Genomic DNA, 22,524 nt, shown 5'->3' on the forward strand with positions numbered 1-22,524 from the left:
CGGTTTTCTTTTCTTTAATCTTCCATAGTTAGAATCTTGTTGCTGAAACTTATTTTCTGAATTTTCCTGCAGTGGGAAGTTCTCCATTATGGCATTGCACTATTTTTGTAATGATGTTTTTCTTGCATGTCTGGCCATGCAGTATCCCCTCTTGTTAGTTCTCTCCCCAACCCATTATTTAAGAGTATAAGCACATTATCAATGTCTTTCTTTTGCTCTCTCAATTTGTTTATATGTGGTTTTTTTATCTTTTTAGATCACAAAACTACCCTGATTCCATTCTCAATTAACATGTTGTGATGACATTTGTCTGTGGCATTTTGAAGTGAATTTGATATTATTTTAATGCTCTCCAGATCAGATTTTCAGAAACCGTATAAAATTATTTTGTTAAATATGTCATTAGTGGGCCAGGTATGGCTCATTTTTGAAATCTCCTTAAAACTTGAGTAAATACAGAAAATCTAAGACATGCAGCATTCCTAATTTGACAGCAATCCAATGCGTCACTTAACAGCTCTTTTACCTGTAAATTTAAGAAGTTTCTTCCATCTTCTGGCAAATAGGTCAACATCCTATTTACTGTTGTACTTTCAAGGAAGCTAAATACACTATAACTTGCAAAAATGTGACAGGTGTGTGTGTGGCTTTGATGAGTAGCCTTTCCGCCAGAATTCATGGAAGTTCTCTTTCAAAAATCTTTCAATTTTGTCTGAAATTATGCTTTCAGGGTCTTTTTCATTTCACTAACATATGCCTAACTACCATTTACTGGCAGTGCACTCCAAATTTCTGTCAGAAGGAGTAAATTTAAAAAACACGGTTTTGTACTTTAAAATTTGTCTTTTGATTGCCATATCTTTATGTTTTGCCTTCAACAGATGTCTAGCTACTGAGAAAAAAAGCTGTCTCTGCAAAAATGATGAGCTGAGTAAAAATGATTTTTTTACTTTGGCGGTGTGTTAAGAGCAATTTACACCGTGCATTGATAGTCTTCCCACTCCTTTGGGACTTGTCGGGAATCATTTGTGATAGTTTCATTTGAATGGGGGATATGAACTTTAATTTGAGGGAAGGAACAGAAAATAAATCAGTTACGATAGAGGCTGTCTTGCAGCCTATAAGTTCTCTGGGGTTTGGAATCCCCATTGCCTGTGCTTGGAGTGCCATGGAAAGGCTGCTTGCAGATCAGATCCCAAGCATATGTATGATGATGATGATGATGATTCTATCGGCCACACTTACTGAACATCTTTCTTTCAGATAATTTGACACCTGCAGGTGCAAAGCGCTCTGTGTCATTATCTCCAGTGCAGCAGGCTTAAAGGCAGCAGGAACCCTTATGACCCAGCCTGACCTCCCGAGTAACTCAAGCTGTAAGGTTGCATCTGGTGATTTCTCAGTCTAGTACAGTAGCGGTGCTTCAACTGCAGCATGTTAATGCTACAATGCTGCAGTTCCTGTGCTACAGCACAGTTGCTGCATCTGGATACAAAAGACTCCTTATGATGGAGCATTTACCATACCCCAGTAATGAGTTCCAGTAACTCATTATTGCATCCAAAATATATCTTATTTCCACCATCCCCAGAAGTATAAATGTGGGAACAGAACTGCTGACTTTGCCCATCAAACTATGCAATACCAAAATGCATCCCTATAGCTTAAAACATTGATTTTTAGAAAGTTTGCTACTTACGTCTACCATGCAGACAAGACATATAAAATATATTACCTTACCAAATCGTTGAAATGCATGAACAATCAAAACACAAATTAAATATAACACACATTGTGATTGCAATCAGAATACTGAGAAATGCTAGCCATTGTCCTACATTTAAAATTCACTGTAGAAAAATATAGATTTTATGGAGAAAATATTTTAATTTCTATTTCTATCCCCATGGCTGCTTGGGCTGTTAATTGAATGATTGAGCTTCTTTACTTTTGTGCTTTAGGTTCTTTAAAGCATCGCTCTGGCTGTGCAAATGGATATAAATTACATCAGTCTTCAGAGACAATGAAAGTCGGGATCTCTTGGGTGTCCAGTCAGCTGTGTAGGATATTACTTCATCTGCTGGGTCAACAATGAGAACTTGCTCTTCTGTTTATTGCAAAATAATTGCAGTATTTTTTTCATTCATTTATGAAGCTTGTTGTTTTAGTTTGCTTCACCATAATTTTCCCTATTTAATGCTTATTTCCAGCCATTACAGTCTATAATTGCATTTTTGTCGTTATACTCTCGCTTTATAGGTACATGTGTGTGATATATACGAATATAAAATTACATCATTCAGCACTTTGGAAGTAACTGACAATATTGTATCTACCAATGAAACCTCTGTTGAAAACTCTCCATGTTACGGCTTGATATTTCTCCATATGTACATGTGCTTCTGGTTAGGAATGACAAATGTTTTTTATCTGACTAAGGTGTGAGCTTTTGCATTACAGGTCTGTCCTTCATATCAACGAGATTTACAGGCCTCAGCTAAAACCTTTCTGTCTGTCTATCTGTCTGTGCGTCTTCATTTTGGAATACTTTTTGTGCATGGCAGCAGAGAGAGGGAGAAATGCTGAGTGCTGGCTGCCTGAAATCTTGCATCCCACTATGTGATGCTCTTGGAAAGGGTATCTCATCACCTTTTACTGACCCAGTATATGAAACTCTGTGGACCTATTCCCTGGGCCACTCAGTGGGAAGAGGCAGAGAGGTGCTTGTGGAGAAGTTAACTGTACCATGAGATAGTGGATGTGACTATGTGCAATATTTGTGTGAGGTTTCTGGGAGGCAAGGCTGCAGCCTTGTGTGGAATGGCATTTCATGGGGTTTCTCTGGGCATGAGACTGTGGCGGGAGCCACACTGCAGCTTCTCTCTCTTTAACAACCTGTGTGCTTATCACACAAGTGCACTTGGGATAAAAAGTCCTAAAGCACGAGAGAATGACTAACTTGTATATTGATGGCACTGTAGTGGAGGAATGTGATGCTGGGGATGAGTCTCATTCATAATATCTGAGGCTTGAGAGGTCTGAGGAAGTGTTTCATCTCAACTCTTGGAGGACCTGACAGAGTACGGCTCCTACCCTGAAGCACATGGGTTTTGTTCTCGTTCTGTTGTGGGATGAGATCTCTGGGTATGCAGTGAGCTCGTAGGTCTGTATAGGGTCCTGTTATGTATCAGTTACTGCAAGTTCAATAGAGCTGTAGCATTTCTTTGATGTAGTGAATTTGGATGTCTGAATTTTAAGTAGGAGTGGGAGAAGTGATTTAAACAAAATACTGTAGCCTGTGACCCACAGCTTTGCCAAACTCAATATGAAAGACTTGCCCATTTTGAATTCTAATGTAGAATCATTGCTAATTTGTCTTTAGCATGGTGTTGTAGAACAACCTCCTCTTCACTTCACTGCAATATTTGGAGTGCAGTATCTGCCAGTCAGTTGTATCTACAAGTATCCTCTTCAGGCTTAATGAAACCTTGGTGAAAATTTTCACTGCTTAAATGGAAGCTTTGCAACTAGACTTTGTTGTGAACAAAAAATGCAGGCCATTCATTCATTAATATCCATAAACTTTTCAGCTGAATCCTGATTTAATTTGTGAAAGATTATGAATTTAACAGGCTTCCAAGATTCTCATGCAAAAACTCAATGAAACTCAGTAGTTCTGGTAAGGTTTCATGTTGAGATTTAACTCTGAAATGAACCAATGTGATTTTGAAAGGAAAGAAAAGAAGATACTACATGTGTGAACTTCTGTACAGTAAAACTGATCCCTATTATCAGATTCTTTAGGCAGTTTTATGTAGTGCTGTTGCTCTGCTAGACATCCAAGGGGCTGAGGGACTTCTAATCTTGTCCTGGACCATTATCTTTATTTCCAGATTGCTTTTTCTGTCATCAAAGCCTGGAGGTCTTTCACTCCAGCTCAAGAAGGACCATTACCTTTCCTAGGTTTTTACCATCCTCTCCACAAGAGGCCTCTGATTTAGTAAACTTATTACGGGCATCCAGGTTATCTCTACTCCAGCCTTTAACAAAGATGGCAGCCCATCTGACCTTACAACAAGTGTTGTTGATCCAGGGGGCAAAGCATAGTTGATAACAGAGGTAAAGTTTGGTGATATCAGCAATGTTTTTGACAGGAGATAGCACAAGACCCCTTCTCTTCACCTCCTCTTTTGCTTGCTCTTAGCCTCCTGCCCTCAAAACAAGTGCAATTTGTCTTTGGTAAAGCTGCTTCTCAGAAAGTACTCCTCTCAGTGTGACAACATGAGGCAGGTCAGAATTGTGGCTTCCAGCTCTGGCCCATGGGCTGCATTATAACCATTACAACTGTCGTTCCGTATGTGGTCGCAGGATGCTAGTGCCACCACATATGCCACGGCCTCTATGCCCAGGTGCTCTTCTGCGTTGGCCTGTTATGTGTTGGCAAATAGCTTCCTTCTGCAAGTGGGTATGCAAAGGACTCCTGGTACAGTTAAACCAACCATAGCTTTCGACTATATACCTTGGAGATGTACCAGACAGATAAGCTTTATTATGGATGTTTTACATATACTAGGCCAACTAGTCTGTGTTGGTGGTAGAAACAATGAAGGTAAATACCCAAAACGTGCCATGCCTTGCTAAAGCATGAGAAAATGTAGGCTATGGCCATTCCAGACAAGCAGAGTCACATTTGTTCCCAGCAAAAAGAGTACAGATATATGTTGAGAGGCATGAAAATGTAATTAGGAGTAGAAGAGGGACGCTGTAAATATAATCTATTTAATCTACTTGTTCTCTGCATATTCTGAAGTCATTACACCCTTATTTACTGGGAAAAAACACAGTATTCTTGTTAATGTGGTTGTTACAGCGGAATGGTCTCATAGTCTTTTGTTTCCAGGACTTGTGAATGGCATTGTCAGGAGACCAGCACAAAAATGGAAGATCTAAATGGTCCACTTGTGCTTTTACTCTGTGCAGAATCTTTACTAGTGGTGGTAGAAGTACAAAAAGAGAAAAGAACCTAATCTGACTTTCTAATCACAGATCATACTTTGAGAGATTATATCCCTGGGGGAAAAAAGCATATTTTTTTAATTTTAAGTGTGACATTTTTTAGCTGGATACAATTGAGAAGGAATATAATGTACAACATTCACAATGTCATTTTACAATCATTTTTTTCTAAGTCTGCCCTTTAAAGGCTATCCAGACATGAGTGGATAGCAACACCACTTGAATATCTCTCTTTAATTGACTGACTGAGAGAGCTCTAAAAATAAGCTTACAGATACTGTGGGAAGATGAAACTAGAGGACAGTTACATGTCTTACCAAAAGCCAATAACCAGGCTGTGCTGTCTTTTTCCATGAGACTCCTCATGTGAATAAAGCAAGCTAAAGGAAAAGTTAGAAGACTAAGTTTGGGGAGTATCAAAATCAGACAAGTCAGTTTTCAAAGGGTGGAAGATCATGGCAGTTCTTGTATGACTTCTGTCTTTGTAAAAGGATGAAAACTAAAGCAGTACAATGAGTATAAGAGGCAGAGTGGAGTGGTTTTCTTATGCAGAGAAACAAGCCTGGCAAGGATATGTGTTTAAAAATGCCGTATGGAAGCTACGGTCATCCGTCATGTTTGAATGTTAGTGTTATGTGCTAGTGAGTACTGAGAGTGGATTCAGCATGAGGCTAATTAATGAACTATCATCCCTTTTGGGGACCCAGATGTTCTTCACTCATAAACTCCAAGTCCTTTGCTCTTTTACCGCTGTCCTCTTCCAAGTCACAAATGGCTCAAATGTTTACTGTTAGGAAACTTCTCTCCCCAGCCTAATGTTTGAAAGGGGCTGAAGCAGATCCTAAAAACTAAGTGGAGGGAAAGCCCTCCAGACGTTGAGAAGGTTGCTAGTCTGTAGTGTTGTGCACTTGGTGAGTAATCAATCCAGTGCATTCTTGTTATGTTAATAGCTTCCTGCTGAGTCAGTCATCTTGATGTTCATTAGTTCACCCTGGAACTGCTTTTGGTTTTAGAATAGCTTTTAGTGAAAAATAAAGTTAGTCAAATAGAAAGTTGGGAAAAAAAAAAAAAAAAAGAATATGATGTCTTCGTGGCTACTCTGATTTCCATGGTGATTTATTCAGCTGGCAGAAGCACGCTGCAGCTTATTAAAACCTCTGACATTGTCTTTTCCAAATTGCACCCTCCGATAGGGGACAGCACATCATTTTTTGAACCTCTTTGCTTACAGAATGTAATTATTGCTGTAAGAGTTTTTTTTTTTTTCTGACCAAACGGAACGGAGACGTGAATTATGTGAACAAGATGTGCCGAAAATGGGCCGTCAAGAATACAGGGGTTGTATTTGCTCAGAGCAACAGGATAATCAAGGTATGAAAAAGTATGAAGTTACTACTGTAATTCTCCAAGGGAAAACCAGACGCCAGAGGCTAGCACTTCCCATTACGTAAGCGGAAACGATGTCGGCGGGTACCTCGGGCCACGCCTGTGGGCTTGCAGCCGCCGGCGCGGAGCTGACCAGGGTCCTGACGGCGGGCACGGGCGGCGGCCCGGCCCGGGCCCTGCCCCGCCGCGCCCCGAGCGGGTGCGGTCGGCGAAACCATCCAGCAAGTCACAGCCAAAGACTACCTGAGTGACGCAGAGGCGCTGAAGCACGTCAGAAACAGCATGTATTGACCAATTTTCACGGGTGAGCCAGCCTGGAGCCGGAGGTTGGCCTAGATTACCTGAGTTATATGATGCTAAAACCAAGGAAAGCACCAAGTCGGGGAAAAAAGGCGTCCCTTTATGTGAAATTAATTTAGTTCTGTATTGCCTTTCAGTAGGCTTGCAGTTGCCTCAGTCTGCACAGTTCAACTGGACTTCTAATTTTCAGGTTCTGGTGTGTACCCCGTGCTCCAGAGACTTCAGTCTTTGGCTGGGTTTGGTCCCTGAAGTCTAGCCTCCCTGTTTTGCTGTGCTCGCAATAGAGGAGCTAGCCCCAAACGAACTTTTGTCTAGGCTTGCAACAAATGACACTTTCTGTTTGCTTTTTGGAGAGCCTACACTCTTATATAATGAAATGACACTTTTCCCTATTTTAATCTTATATTACTAAGTGTTTTATTATTGATCTAGAAATGATAGTTGTTTGTTCAAATCAGTTTATGGTAAGTTACTCAAGTTCATAAATTACTCTCATGCCTGTATGTGAAATACTATTCATTTTAAGGAGTTTTATTTTCATTACTGGAAAAAATAAATTGCTTATGGAAACTTCATTGATTCTGTAATTGTAACGGCTTTTCCCCTCTGCCTCCCTGGAATTCTAAACCTCTGTTTTCATAACCTTTAGAGATGACATTACATGGCACTGCACTTTCCTCTAACTGCTTCCTTGTTTGGTAAACATCCATTTTTAAACAATTTGGTAGTCACTCATTATATGTAAATCCTATTTTGCTGCTAACCACCTTTTTTACTTTTCAGCAAGCTCTTTTAATCTTGGCTCTACATTTCTGCAGAAAGACTGCCCTAAAGAAAGATAGTACTCTAAATTAAGACCTATACCCTTGCTTTACACGCAGTCCTTAAAAGTCTTTGTGTTGTTTTCTTTGCATGCTATTATTTGCTTTTCAACTCTTATGGGTCAGCTTTTCTTGTGTTTGTTAGTTACATGAACGAACTCACATGCCATCTAGGTTTGTGGATGAAGGACAGACTAAAGATGTAAGATACAGATTGATGCAGGCTTCTGACCTGGCTGAGATATAATAGCTCTTTGGAGCTGGGTACATTTATTGATTCCTCAAACTGTTTCTTATTTCTTAGTGTATTTTATCTATTTGGGTTGACTGTGTGCTATGGGAGGGGAAAAAAAGAGATTGCTCACTTCTCTGGATTCATGCCATTGTTTCGTCCAGTTCAGTAGTGCGTTTAAATGAACCCACTGTATCTGTAAGATGATATTACATGTTGGATTTTTTTTTAATGTTTCTGACCAGCCCAATATCATAAGGCTTTTTCATCCAATCACTACCCATAAACTATTCTAAACACCTTGAAACACCAGAGACTCTAGAATGTTTCCTAGCTAACCTTTCTCTGTTGTGGTTTACTTTGCTGTTTATCTCCATTTACCTGACTGGAATCAGGAGGAATTGTTTTCTTTTTACCGAAAGAAAGATTGGTAAATGTATCTGCATCTGTTTTGTAAAATTTGGAGTTTTCAAAGTCTAAATTTGGCTTAAAGTAGTTAGATATTTCCTCCTTATCTATAAGATAAATGAAGCTTTCTTAAGAGGCTTAATTTTTCTCATTAATGGAGAAGAAAAGAAAAAATAATCTGCAAGTATTAAAGAAAGTCAACAGTGCTTCCATGCTGCCAGAAACCAATCTCAGTGTTTAAACTCCACTCAAACTCTAATTGCAGATTTCCTAGAGAGATCAATCCTTGCTAGTTGTCTTTGATGTCTTTTTAACTAGTGATTCTCAACAGACGTCTTTGATTCATCCGAACTATTTAGAGGTAAAGCAAAGGCAAGAAACATTTTTTTGATTAGTGGATCTTTTCCTTGTAGAAGCTCAGTTGTTAATATTCCTGCTAAATGGAAGCGTATTGCTTTCAAGACATCCTAAAAAATCCTAAAAGCCAAAGCTTTAAACTTTGGTATCTGTCATACGATAACTAAATCCGTATTTTGATGCCTGTAGAAATTGATTGATTTCCTTTGCTGCAGCTCCTTATTCATATCAGTGCCATCAGAGGGCCCTCAGGATTCAAAGAGCCATTCCTTTGTTTAAGTGTTATTGTCTTTTATACAAGCAGAATTGGAAGCCCTTTATATTTTTTATGAGCTGAAACTAACCTTATTTCTCACATATACTGTGTGCTACTAATAAGATTTTAGAGAATTTCGTGTTTCTATAGCTGGATGATCTTTTTAGGAAATCAACCACATACATGCAGATGGGTCTCCTGACACCTTCTTCAGAGCACTCCTGCATGCTGTCTTTCCTACCCCCACCCACATTCAATGCGGGCCATTGCTGCATTTCACAATTATTTGTATTCTGCTCATGTGATTGTAGAAACATTCATCCTGCATCAGTTCTGCAGGGTTAGGATTGATCTTAAATGCTTAGGAACTGTGCGTTTGATTGTGGATTGGTCCTGGTAATAACCTTGCACATATATGAAACTGTGTTGAGAAATCCTTTGTAATGCTGGGAAAATAGGTGAGTCGTACCCCTTACTGAACAATAGTTGGTCCTGCAAAATTTCCAAATATTTTGCTATCTTTGCTGACTGTGTGTTGTCCCACACTCTCACAAGAGAGTAATTCAACATGAGAGTACATTGTGTACTTATTTCTACACCAGGCATAAGTAAGCAGATATCTTGCAATTTTCCCTATTCTGTTTTGGTTTCAGCTTGTTACTGTTCTTCCATCCTGAAATCGCTGAGGGGGAAAGTACAGTCAGGGTTGGAGGACATTGTGACTGGGCAATCATATTATTTGTTTTCTGTCTACATTTCTCTAACAGGAGTATTATAGTTATTTACTTTAACAAAAACTTCCATGCATAAAATTTAAAATGTGTGCCTATGTACAGTAACTTCCTCAGCTAGGAAATTGTGCACTGCAAGACAAGAGATTAACTAAAAATTTTATACTGCATTTTCACAGGCCTGCAGAATAACTCATTGAACTCTTACAAAATAGTAACTACTCTTTTTGTTTAATAGACATACATGACACTAAAAACGTCTTTTTCCCCCCTGAAGTGATGATTTGTGCTTACCCTTGTTTCCATGAAATATCTAGTCAAAATTAAAAAATGCTTCAATGCACTTTTTTTGACTTAAGCTGAGAGCATTGTATCAATGCAACCCTGGTGTGTACAGTTTGATATACTTAGCTTTTTCTCTTCTGCTCAGACTTGGAGCAGATTAAGAAAGGAGCAGGGAAAAAGTGGAGGATGGGCAAAACCTTCAGAAGCAGCACCTGAAAGTTAGGTCTCTAAGCCCAAAAGATAAGGGGTTGCTGCTAAGTATTCAGCGTAGTGCAGTATTAAATAACCACTGGCATACCTGGTGTGTCTGAATGCCTTTCTGCCATAGAGTGCCAGTGAACTGGGAGGTGAATTGCTGCCTAGTGTGTAAATGCTGTGCAATGCGAGCATAGAAGTCTGAATTGGTTGAAATCTAAGTGGGAGGGTGTTGTGTACCTACCTCTGGAGGTGCTGGCAAAGCAGAGCAGGGCTGAGAATCCCACACAATGGATGTTGTTTTCCTCTAAGCTCAGCATGGTGTAGGATGATGTCAAATGGTCAAGTAAAAGGAAGGATTTGCTAAGTGTTTCTGTGGCTGCAGGCAGAGTTTAGTGATTCAACCTATGAATCGAAGTTTATCCTTGTTACCACACAGGATTAAAACAAAAAAATCAACTGAGTTATTCAAGTGTATGAGAAGGTGTTTAGGGAAGCCAACACAGGCAATTATTTACAAATTCTGGTCAAGCTGTTTTTCATGAAATTTGTACATGATTTTTGCATTTTGTACAGTTTACATGGGACTGGGTTGCTCCATGGAACATCTGAATGCAGCTATTTGGAAGGAAGCTTAAGTCCTTCTTGAGGCCTCCCACTTCTGGAAATGTTGGAAGCTATAACATCTTCCAGAATAAGAGATACTCTTCCCACCCCCAGTAGGCTGAGTTCATTTTTCTAATTAATCATGAAACAGTATTTCCTTTTTCTCACTTTTAATCCAAAGTTTGGGGTCCTAGTACGTTGCAGGCCATAAACTTTGGATCCAGAAATCTTCCAGAACTTTGGAATTTCCCACCCATTAATGTCTCCTTATCTTATATGTCACATAAAATAGAAACATTCCCTTCACATTCCCAGAGCATTCATTATTTAAAATACTTTTTATGATATACCATCAATAGTCTGTTTTCTAAAATAAACCGTTACACTCTCCAAATGTGAATTTTTTTTCATAATCCCCACACTGTGCTATCCTGGCTGTATGAAGGCCAATTCCATTGAATTAAATGCCACAGCAGCAATTTGAAATGTTCTTTTAATTCACGACCAGTACTCACTTGCAGTGACTTCATGCTGGGTGGAAAGCTATTAGAGAGCACACTGTTTTGAAGTTCTGCTTAAAGTACAGCTTGAACTAAAAGTGACTGCCAGCTAGTTACTGGTACTCCATGTTTTTTGTGAATATGCAGGTATGTTGTAAAGCATTCTCTCTTTTGTGTGTGGTTGCTCTGCAGTTAATATCCCAGGTATCCTTGTGGATATAAAAGCATTTCCTGCAGCCGCAGAGCAATGTGTTCAGTCTCCTAAGTGGTCTTTGCAGTCCTGTGTCCCCATATAAATATTTCATGAGATACTAATCTAATGACAAACAATACTGCTTGAAGTACATATTTGTGAAGAGCACAAAGTTTACATGAGCTTGAATGTTTAATTCCATTTCAGTCCTTGATAGACACTGCTGTCATGACTGAGACATGCTTGCATGGTACTACAGAGGAGCTTGCCCTACCTGGACCACTTCTCTTCTGTGCAAGCAGCGAGCTTCAGATTTCAAAATCTGTTAGTTGTCAGTGCCTCTGTGGAGCAAGGAAACTGTTAAAGAAACTGAAGAAGGTAGCTGGAGGTTCATTTGAAGATCTCTTTCTTATCTCCTAGAGGGATTTCATGGTCAGTCACTGTCAGTTTCTTCCTATAATAATTGCTTTGGAATCAAATATTAGGGTTTGGTAGTATCCGAGACCAGAATTTGAAAAACCATGCTCAGCTTATTTATTGATATTCATAATTAGCGTACACAAAGAAGCAGTATGCTACCTACCTGGGATCAGTCTGGCAGGGGCTCCATTCTGATCTGTTCCACAAAATGACTGTAAGTATGCTTATACCTGTCCCTCTGTTTTGTGACAGCATTACCATAGAGGCAAGGTTTTTGGCTTGCTTTTTGCTTAAAATTTCACACATTATTTCACATATTAGTGGGATATAGAGAATTTTGTATGAGTTATAGCTAACACACACATTAAGCAAGTCTCAGTGGAACATACATTGTGATTCTGACAGATTTTGCACATGCGAAATATAGCTTTCAACAGTTTCACTAATGTGCTTTTGTAATAAAGCTTTGCGTGAGCACAAAACAATTTAGGAATTATATGGCATTCAGTAAATCTGCCAGAAAAGTATCAATGTGGTTTCTTAATATGTTAAAATGCATGTGTCTTCCAGCCCCCAACATCCTCTCAAGATTTATGACTATGGAGAAGATTTTCTCCCTTTCCAGCACTCATACACAGATACTCTGATTCTAATCCATGTTTCTTCTGTTTCTCTATACAAAAGTGAGTTCTAAATTATTGTTAACATTTTAGATGTGTTTCAAACTTTGTGCATTTGTTTCAATCAGTAACTACAAACAGAAAGGCCAGGCTGAAAACAGGTGTGTGATAGAAAATGTCTGAAGTTATGAATTACTACATGCAAGACCTTTTAGATAACAGTGCACCCAATTTTAAAGGAAATCTTCCTGAAAAAAAAGTCCATCTTCTTTTTTTTCAAAATTTTCAGTTTTCACTAAAAGAACCCCAAACGCTAACCCTAAGCATTTTTTGGTGAAAACAGTTATTTTCCCGAGAAAATAACAATTACTTCTAAAGGATGGAAAGAAGAACGTCAGCTGTCTTGCTGTAGTGGCATAGTGTGGGAGGTGGGCTGAAAAGTCCTCTCTCTTTTAGGAGGAGCAGCTCTTCCTGACCTCTGTGATGTTCATTATCTTGTCATCAATAGTTTCTCCTTGCTCTGGGCTCCCGTCCCCGGGTCAGGGCAGGGCTGGAGCAGTTTGGTGGAGAGGAGCGAGTTAAATGCAGGGAACCACAGCCACCCTCCACGTTCCCCTATAGAGAATACGCCGTTCCTGACATTGATGTTTTTTGGAGCCGGTTGCAGTCGAGCTGTCATGTCTTGACAGCTCTGTAGGAGGAACAAAAGGCCCATCAGACCGAAGATGATTTGTAAACAATGAAGAAGGAGCATTTGCCATCCCACCATGTCTGAGAGTGTAAAAACCAACACCACGTTACCTGTGGCTGACACATAGAGAGTTATCCTTTAAAGTGTCAGCTGCTTCCTTATGCAAAGGTGCAAGAAAATGTTTTATTAAGACCTGAATTTGGCTTCTCGTTAACTCTCGAGGCTTTGCTGTCTCCTTGGGAAAATCAGTAGAACAACGCCCTTTTCGTCAGGATGCTGCCTTCTCCAAAGGGACAGTAAAATCACAGCATCTCTTGCAAATTCAAAATGCTTATTTAAAAAAACATTTTATTCTAATTTATGGTCTCAGTGTTTTCATTGTTTTTGACATCTTCAGCATTAAATCAGAGGCTAAACACTGTAATTTTTTCCTGTTTTCCCAGTAAGAACTTGGTTGCTGATTACAGTCTTTGGCAGGGAGTGGGCAAAAATTAATGCATTAACAAACTAACAATGAAATCAAAGTGAATTAGAGTAGCATTATCTAAAATAAATTATATTTTGTTAGTACTGTGTAATGGTCTTTTAACTGATGACAATGATTTATTTCTACTTAGATGAATGATGAAACTAATCAGTGAATTGCCGGATAGATGCTTTGTTAAATTAGTCGCATATTCAATTGGGAGTATTTAATCTATTGCTTTGTGTGCTTATTTGTCATGAAATTCACAGGGGGATGTGCAGGTGGTTCTTTCATTTACATGAATAAGGACTGAACCATCTTCATTGATTATCAGTGGAATTTCATTGTATTAAACCAGGGAAAATAAGACAATGGGGCCTTTCCATCTTTAGTTTTGCTTGGAGATGGCTTTTAAAAACCACCTTACGAAATCCTCTTTAAAATTATTTGACACTTACTTTTAAAAGGAATTCATCCCGCTTATTTCCAATATGCAGGGTGTTTTTAGTTAACAGTATTTGCAAATCATAGTTGGTCATTTATTTTTACATTTTGTCTATTACAATAGATGAACTGATGCTGCGCTATTTTTTTTCTAGTCCACCCACAAGACGCTGGCTGTTCATTAAAATTTTATGAATGAAGAAAATAACAAATATGTTGACAATGAAAATAACAAGAGTTTCAGGAAGCTAATATTAATGGAAATGCTTTTGTTACAACTTTACAGTCCAAAGCCAGCATTTTTCGGGCCAGTTTACAATTCTAAGGAGAAAAACAACTGAGCTTTTTGTGAGCATTTGGCATAAATGACAGCTGGGTCCCCACAATGTGAGAGCTTATAAGCTGTTAACGATGAACTGACAATTTGGCTAGCAAAGAGTTACGCTGTGGGAGGTAAAGAAGGAAAGCATGAGAAGGTTTTTGTAAGTCCTGTGAAACACATTTTGCCAGTAATAGAAACCTAGAAGCAAACTTGGGTTTACTATATAGTATTATCTCCAAATAGCACCATCACCTTAAAAATATAACACTCTTGATTGAAAATTGCCTCTTACTGAAATTACAAGTAATGCCCAAGTCTATTTTACAAAAAAGTAAAACTGGTTTAATTCTGGAGCAAGTCGTAGCATTCTTCTAACCCTTCAACCCCAACATAACATTCAAAAAATCTGAAGGCAGATCACCCACACCGTGAAGATAGCATAAGATCACTTGGCATGAGGAAACAAATCATTATTGGAGTCCATCTTTGATGTTTTTTACCCTTAGAGGAAAAAAATAATGCCAGGTTTTGATAATTAATTAAGTAATAAATTCAACCTTAAATCCCTGTCAAGCCAGCAGTAGGAACAGCTAGAGGATGCAGGGAAACATCTTGAAAGCCCAGTAGTGATGTGGAAAGCTAGTAACAAGCTGAGTAATTCTATTGCATGTTAGGGCTGGAACTACGTTTTGGTTAATTGTGTTGCAATTTTGCTTAAGCTGTCTGCACCTCCTATTTTGGGCAGCCCAAAGGAAGGAATGAGCTGAATGCTTATGGGAAGTCACGGAATGAAGCCCACAGCATTTTAGCTTTGAAGAGCCTCCAAGTGCCTTTATCTGTGCTATCTGTCCCATGAGCATCCTTTGGATGTGGAGGGGAGAGAAGTGTGCCATTGCACTAACGTCCTGCAGCGGCTTGGGTATGCTGCTGCTAACTAGATTACAGGATGGTGATTTCCTAACAATTTCAAAGCCCAGGAGCCTGTTCCTTTGAAAGAGGGAAAAATGAAATGCCTTTTGTAGAGAGAAAAAGGAGCCATATGTTTCATAGTCACTTATGGGCAACAATTGAGTTTAAGACTTGTGTGATTTGTGTATGGCCAGGCAGTTTGTTGGGACAAAGAGGCTCAGCGCAGAGTTCGTGAAATGCCCCTGCAGTCTCAGCAATAATACAGATCTGTGATTTAAATGTTTGAAGAAAAGTCATGTGCAAGATAACAAATGCAGGTTTCTCCCAGGTCATCTTAAGCAATTGCTCTTCATTAAGCTCAAAGCAGCTGAAATCCCACCAAGCAGCAGGGACTTTTAAACCTTAGGCCTTTATACCCCTGCCCCACCCCATTATGGTACTGGAACTAGGTCTTTTGCATAATGTCTGTAGAAAGTTTGTAAGCATGGTCATCTGGAAAAATGCATCCGTTGAACATTTTAAGCTAAAAGGTGGTGTGTAGACTCTGTCCGATGTCTGTGCCATGTCCTGAATTTTCAGTACTTTGCTGGGGGAAGCAAAAGCTTCTGTGGGCTCTTGTGGGCATGGTGGCTTTTCACAGAGAACTGTGTTCAGCCTGGTTTTCCTCCTATGCCCATAGAGTGAGCGGATTTCTTTGCAGGTTAGGCAGAGGGACAACTCCATGGTGATTTTATCTGCCCCTTCTACTTTCCTTTGGCTCCCTCAAATCACCCTGGCAGCCTTGATCTTGTTCTTTTGTTTCCTGGCCTCTCTGAAGGACAAGAGTTTCAAAGCTTCACTTTTTGTTTCCCAAAGTATGTATGCAAATGACAACTAAGATTACCATCTTTGAGCATAACAGGATATAAGCCTGTTTGAGCATAACGGGATATAAGCCTGAAGGACAGCAAGTCATCTCAAGCAATATCAAAGGCTGTTTGCAACTCACAGTATTTCGAAGCATTTAGCAACTCCTAAATGTTTATTTTGGGGGTCTAAAGCCACTCAACGTGTACTAAAGCCACATAATTTATGTGACAGAGTGTCCAACAACTCTTAAAAGCAAGAGTTAATGGCTGCTGCCTTTGTCTGTGATTTGTCACAGCCTTGCCTTTGTATAACTAGCTCCCTTGGAAGGAGCTTTGATATATCTTGAGTAAGAAAGGTACTGTTATTTATAAAACATATCTCTCATACATTTTCTCTGATTCCCCTCCCCCTCGCTTTACTGAGCATGTAGGCCCTCATTTGGTCAGGGTCACCTCAGAGATGAGATGTCCTTTGAATTTCAAGATATGCTCCTAGTTCAATAACTGTGTAAATTAAAAAATGTTCTTGAGAAGGCAGATGAATACACAAGAATGCAGCTGCATACTTAGTATTGCTCCATTGTGCTATCACTGGGTTCTTAACAGTGGCTGGGCCTCAGGAAACTAAAATTTATTTTTCTGCTTTAGCATATCTTAATCCAGAGTTAGGATAAGCAAAATGCTTTAATGTTTTTCATTAGAAAGCAGGTTGTGGCTTTGCACTAGCTGAATGGAATCTAGTTTTCTGAGAAAGGAAGATAAAGCAAATAAATCTAAGGAAGAAAAGAAATAAGACATTAGAAGTAAGTCCTAACAAATACAGAGTTTGTGCTATAATGCTGGGTCTGCTTTCTAGACAATGTACAATGTCATAATGCCCGGTGAATACATGATGCAATGTTAGACGTTGCTCTGTGCACATAAGTGAGGACAAGTGCTGCCACCGTTCTACCTTGTCCTCCCGGAGAGGAGAATTGTTTTGTGATGCTGCATCCTGTCACCATGGCATTTGCATTCTCCAAGGCCTGTGCAGTAACTTGTCTCTACTGCAAAGTCAGGTTTTGACAGGTTTGATAAATAAAAAATCCCTGCACAATTTTTTGCATGAAGAGAATATTAACTAATATTAACTCTTGTAATGTAGACAAATTCCATTCTGTAACTAAATCACACTGCTTTAAATTCACATGTCTTTTCACCACTCTTTTTTTTTTTTTTTTTAAATGTGCTGGGCTGCACTGATGTAGTATGTGCTGTTTAAATGACTGTCCTGACCTCACTAAAGGTGAATGACTTGGGGCTGACAGGAAGGTGTCCCACCCATAGTTGCGAGATCCTCTGGAATGGAGAAGACTATACAGATCTAATTTATTATTGTTTGATGCACAAGATAGCATGACAATTTGACCTTGCACTTTCATGCCCTGCTAAGCTGCTACAAGAGCTGCTTAGTTAAAATGGTCCCATTCGAATTTTAATTTATGAAGTGTCTGGGCAGCTGAGTGTTTAAGGAGCTTCTGTCAAGCTCTAAATATCTTTGCCTAAGGCTTCAGAGTGACCCGTCCCAGCGACACAACCATGGAGGGCGCCAGGGTGAATTCTGATTCCCAGTGCCCTTCTGTCATCACCTCGTTCCCTGTTCCTATCTTCCTTTCTTCCCCAGAGCTGCCTTTGGTATACCAACTCAGGAAGGTCACTTTCATGGATTTTTTTTTTTCTTTTTTTCCTGGTTGTCTTTTTCCCCTGTGTCCTTGCAGCTTGGCTAGAAGGCTCATTCTGACGTGACTGCCTGGCTCAGTCAGTATCTGCATCAGGACTTTAGGCAGTTCTGGTTTTCCAGAGATGTTGTTTTCTTCTGCATCACGTTGTTTGCATCCTGGTTTGGGGAGCGGGGATAAGAACTGTCCTATGTCTACTTACCAGCTAATTTCTGTAGTTCCCCCCCCCCAGCTCCTAATTCTCCCTTTTCTTTCGTCACTTTGAGCCCTGCCAGCTGCCCGGGTTCTCCAGGAGCGGCTGCTACAAAGATGCGTGTGTTCTCCTCTGTAAAACCGGTCCTTGTTTTGTGTTGCTAGGCTACTCCCTTCCAGCTGCCACTGAAGAAATGCTCCGTGGTGGGAAACGGTGGGATCCTGAAAAAGAGCGGCTGTGGCAAACAAATAGATCAAGCAGATTTTGTCATGCGGTAAGACAGAAACCTCAATGACACATTGTCTCCCCTTTCCCCTGCTAAGTCTTGGACTTTTCAAAGCTATTCAGTTGCGATTAATCAATTACAATTTGCCTCGTTTCCCCCCCGACCCCCCAACCCCTTTGCAGGATGCTTTACGCAAGTGATTTGGGTAAAAGCGTGAGGAGAGGCAAAAAAGAGAGGTTTGACTGGCTTCTGCAAATGTGTGTGTAGTGTGGCGGCAAGCTGCAGATGGAGGGGTTAAGGTTGTGACAGATTGTGCAGTGTCACAGAGAGGTACTGAAGAGCTGCTTTTCTCTTTACTTATGCAATGTTAGGCACGGTCCCATCCTGCAACGTGCTCTGTCCTCTGCAGCTCTAAATGCCATCATATGCAACCCATTGAACTCAAGATGAGTAGGTACTGATTTACGGGGCAAGGCTTAAGAAGTAAGTTGGAAGAAGCTAAAATGTTCCCGTGTTTTTCTTCCCTCAAGATTGATTTCTGGCTGACTGTCTGAGGAAAGGCCAAACCTCTTCCCTTGATGCAGGCTTTTTGGGATTCCTCACATTTCCTTTCCCTCCAGCCTTCCTGAAGTTGTAAGAACCTGTCAGGAGGGATGTTGAACCAGCTACTGCTTTCCTGATTGTATTTGGCACTTTCTAGGTCTGCATTCTTTAAGGAAGAAAGACAGAAATTAGTTCCTCCCTGTTAAACAGGAACAAGAAAAACATTGTGGGGGAGAAACTGGAGAAATGCTCCCAAAGAGGTGAGAAATGGCATTTCTTTGGCTTTTGAGATGGATGCATACTGAACACCCACTTTAGCAAGTCTCCTTATTAGATCCTGATGGCTTATTATAAAGCCATACAAATTTGCTGCAAACCAAACAGTATTACTGTAATTTCTGGTTTGCATCTCAAAGACCAAAAATGCCTTCAATGTTAAAGTGAAGAAATACAACAAACTAAAGGCAAAAGGGAATGTATACTTAGAGCATTCTCAGAAGAGAAGATGTAAGGCGCAGGGGGAGAGAGGCTGTGTGCTGATTGCCATTACTGCAAAACTCCTTAGGTGTTCCACAGACTAAATATAAGAAACTGCAGGGTATATACCATGGTAATATTACCTAGATGCAATGGGAAATTGAAATGCTGTAGGAGCAATCAGTTACAAAAACAATAGAAACTTTTTAAAAAAAAACAGCAGTGGTTGTAGCTTGATCAGAAAAATCCTTTTCTCTCCAGGGAGGGTAAAGCAACCATTATGTCTACAGAACTTTTTTTGCATAGGAAATAAGTGATAGGGAAAAAAATCCTGCAAAAATCCCAGTAGCTGCCTGCAGGCTGTATTGTATTAGTGATGTGCAGCCATATTTATGGAAAATGTATCAGTTCTTTAGGGTTAGAAGCTAATACACCACTGGGAGAAAATATTTTTATAGCAGGTGGAGGGCAGGATTTAGTTGATCTTTCCTAAATCTGATTTCTATAATCTGAGAGCTGAGAGAGAAGGAGCACAATAGTGACTTGCATAACATCTCTCTTTCTTTTTTTTTTTTAAAGAAATTTGTGTAATATCTTTAAAGTATTTCCGCAGTGTGAAATGTCATGCCAGGTTTTGCCCTTGTTCTTTTCTTCCATTCACATGGTTTTTGATTTCACTTAAGTGTATTTCCATAACCTCTGTCATATGACTGCAGCCATCTTCTCTGATATATTGTAATCACTAAGGTTAATTAATGAGTTTAAACTCATCTTGTTGCTAAGCATCTTCTAAAACACAGTTGTACCAAGGTAGAGATTAAAAGAGCAGCAGTTTTCAGCCCCTAAGGCATAGCACACTGCATCTGCAATGAAAAAGGTGCGTGGCATATGGTCTACACGTTTAGGTAGTGTGGTTATAATACGCTCTTCTTCTGATACCTGGCTGGTTTTCAAGTTTGTAATCCTTATTTCTAAGAAAAAATTTTGAATTGCCCTCTCCCTTCCTGCTAACGCTTATTTTAAGAGAGAAGTGTTGGGTCCTAAACCCTAAGCAATGTTTTTGTCTGCATTTTGACAGAAGAGACACATTTTCTTGGCATTAGATTTTGAAGAAATATTTCTACATCCCACAGTTCTCCCTTTCCCCCAACCACTTTCCACGGCTCTGCTGTGGTTTGTACGTCTCGCAGAGAGAAGGTTTCTCTCTGTAAAATAGCAGGGGGTTGCGGGGAGTTCTCTAAGCTGTTTGCTGGTGAATTTATTCCGAAACGAGAAGCAGCTTGTCGCTATTTCAAGTTGACTAGTGGCTGTCCTGGTTTGGGGAGGCCAAGCTGTTATCTTTTAATCATGCTGTGCCATGCCATCTAGCCATACCAGCCCAGGTGGAGCTGAGGAGGTTGAATGGTGGCACTCTGGGGTTTGTACACAAGTCCAGAGAAGCACGGCTTTCAGCTGCCTTATGCAATTATTGTCTCGACGTTGGCCAGGATGCCACAAAGGAATAAAAATGAATGTTTGCAATTACATATTAAATTCATGTTAGTCCCTACTGTTTAGTATATGTGCATATATAACATTCTAAAGTAGCTAGATAGTCACATAGCATCTACCAAATGTGCACGCATTAGCCAAGTTGCCTGGATTCTCTGCACCTGCAGGACATGGACTTCTGTCTGGGCCAAACCCAGAAGAGCTGTTTCTGCCCAGTGAGGACTGAAGGATTCCTCTCATTTTGACCTTATAGATGTTTCTACCAATTGAGTTGAAAGGTCTCAGATGTGAAAAAGGCACACACGAACTGCTGTGCCTGTTGATGATTTTTTTTTCCCACCTAAAGGCTGGGTCTAGAAGGTTGCAGTCTTCTGGTTAGACTCGCGTCAAAAATGCTGGCCCGAAATGCTGTCCTAGTACTTCTTTCCTGCACATTGATGTACTTACTCCTCAATACCAGGACGAAGAGTAAGATAATTAAAAAGACCTTTCTTAGGATGAATCTTTTGTTTCTTGGTGTGTTCTTCACCTGCACAACAGTCGGCACTCTGCTGACTCGTTCCAGAAAATTATCTGAAAGGCCAAGAAGTTTCTGTCAACCAACCGATTTCCTACTGAGTTTCCTCTGGATACTCAGGCCATTTCTTAATATTTCATCCAGATCAAGCTGGGAATGAGACTTACTGATGAAAGGAATTAGAGGTGTTTAAATAATGCATCTGGGACTGGCTCGTGAAAGAAATTTCATTATTGAGATGTTAAGATGATAAAAACTAGGAAGAGATCTTGGTCCTTCATAGCGCTTTTAAATAAACTTCAACCAAAAATGGCTTCTTAAAAGCTTGCCCTATAAGTTTCTGTTTATTCAAATCAGAGAGCATTAAACTGTAATCTGCCAGAAGTAATTTATGCCATCTCTCTGCTCTGAGGCAAATCACGTATATGTCTTGCTTCACAAATATTTGTTTGACCTGCCATTGAAAACTGCTACTGAGCGGGTTTTTACAACCTCTCCAAATAGTATTAACCTGATTAATTTGTACCCTACCCAGTGCAGGTGCAGGAAGAGGTTTCTGAAACCTCTTATTTTGATTCCTCTTTTCTGGCTTCTTTTTAAGTTGTCTAGCTTATCTTAAATTGTGGTAGACCAAACTAGAAGCTGTTTCTGAACTGAGATCTCAATACATTGTGCACATCTTAACAAATGTAGTCATGAAAAGGAGAAAACTTTCCTGGAAATTTAATTTTTCTTGGTGAACATGGTTGAATTAATCTATGTTCCATATAGGTGGGACTTTGCTGGCCTTCTCCTTGGCATTTGCTGATTATGTGAATTTAGGAAGATAGTTTTGAGAACTGGTATTTGTATGCAAATACATGCAAATTAGCATTACTATGTTTCTCCTTAGGGAATGTGGGATGTTTTGCATTAACAAACATTGCAGGGAGTATACCATGTGCACACTAGTGCCCTCTCCAGGCACTGACATTGCACAAAACCATAATACGTGGAGGTGCAGCCGGGAATTTGTGCAGCCTCATTTGCTGCACTCAGCTGTCGCAAGTGCCTGGATCCCTTTGCTGAACGCTGCAGAGGTCAGTGAAAATGCTAACAACGGAGGCAGTGACTGCTGTGGAAACAAGGGCTTTCCTTGCAACAATACTGATTTTCCCAGTGTGGCGGAAGCGTATGGCAACCTGTAGTACAAGAGCCCAACAGTTTCTGCAGTGGCCCCTGGGAACTGCCGTAAAAACTGAACTGTAGCTCACTTCCCCAGCTCCCGCCTCTCACTAGTGTAGGAAATGGGCCTCTGAATTATTAAGATAAAAAGATCGGATAAGCAGCTTCTTGTTGTTGGACTCAGGGGTT

The 22,524-nt window shown here is 40.0% G+C and overlaps 1 protein-coding gene across 1 annotated transcript in view; it reads left to right on the forward strand.

The window, feature by feature from the left end:
- The window catches only part of ST8SIA1 (ST8 alpha-N-acetyl-neuraminide alpha-2,8-sialyltransferase 1), a 132,609-nt gene that overhangs the window by 54,012 nt on the left and 56,073 nt on the right, over positions 1 to 22,524 (forward strand). The window contains exon 3 of the mRNA XM_072875097.1: positions 18,082 to 18,191. Coding sequence (XP_072731198.1) covers positions 18,082 to 18,191 — 110 coding nt within the window. The remainder of the gene's footprint in view (positions 1 to 18,081; positions 18,192 to 22,524) is intronic.

The sequence above is a fragment of the Ciconia boyciana genome, chromosome 1 (assembly GCF_034638445.1).
Source record: "Ciconia boyciana chromosome 1, ASM3463844v1, whole genome shotgun sequence".
In the NCBI taxonomy this organism is placed as follows: domain Eukaryota; kingdom Metazoa; phylum Chordata; class Aves; order Ciconiiformes; family Ciconiidae; genus Ciconia; species Ciconia boyciana.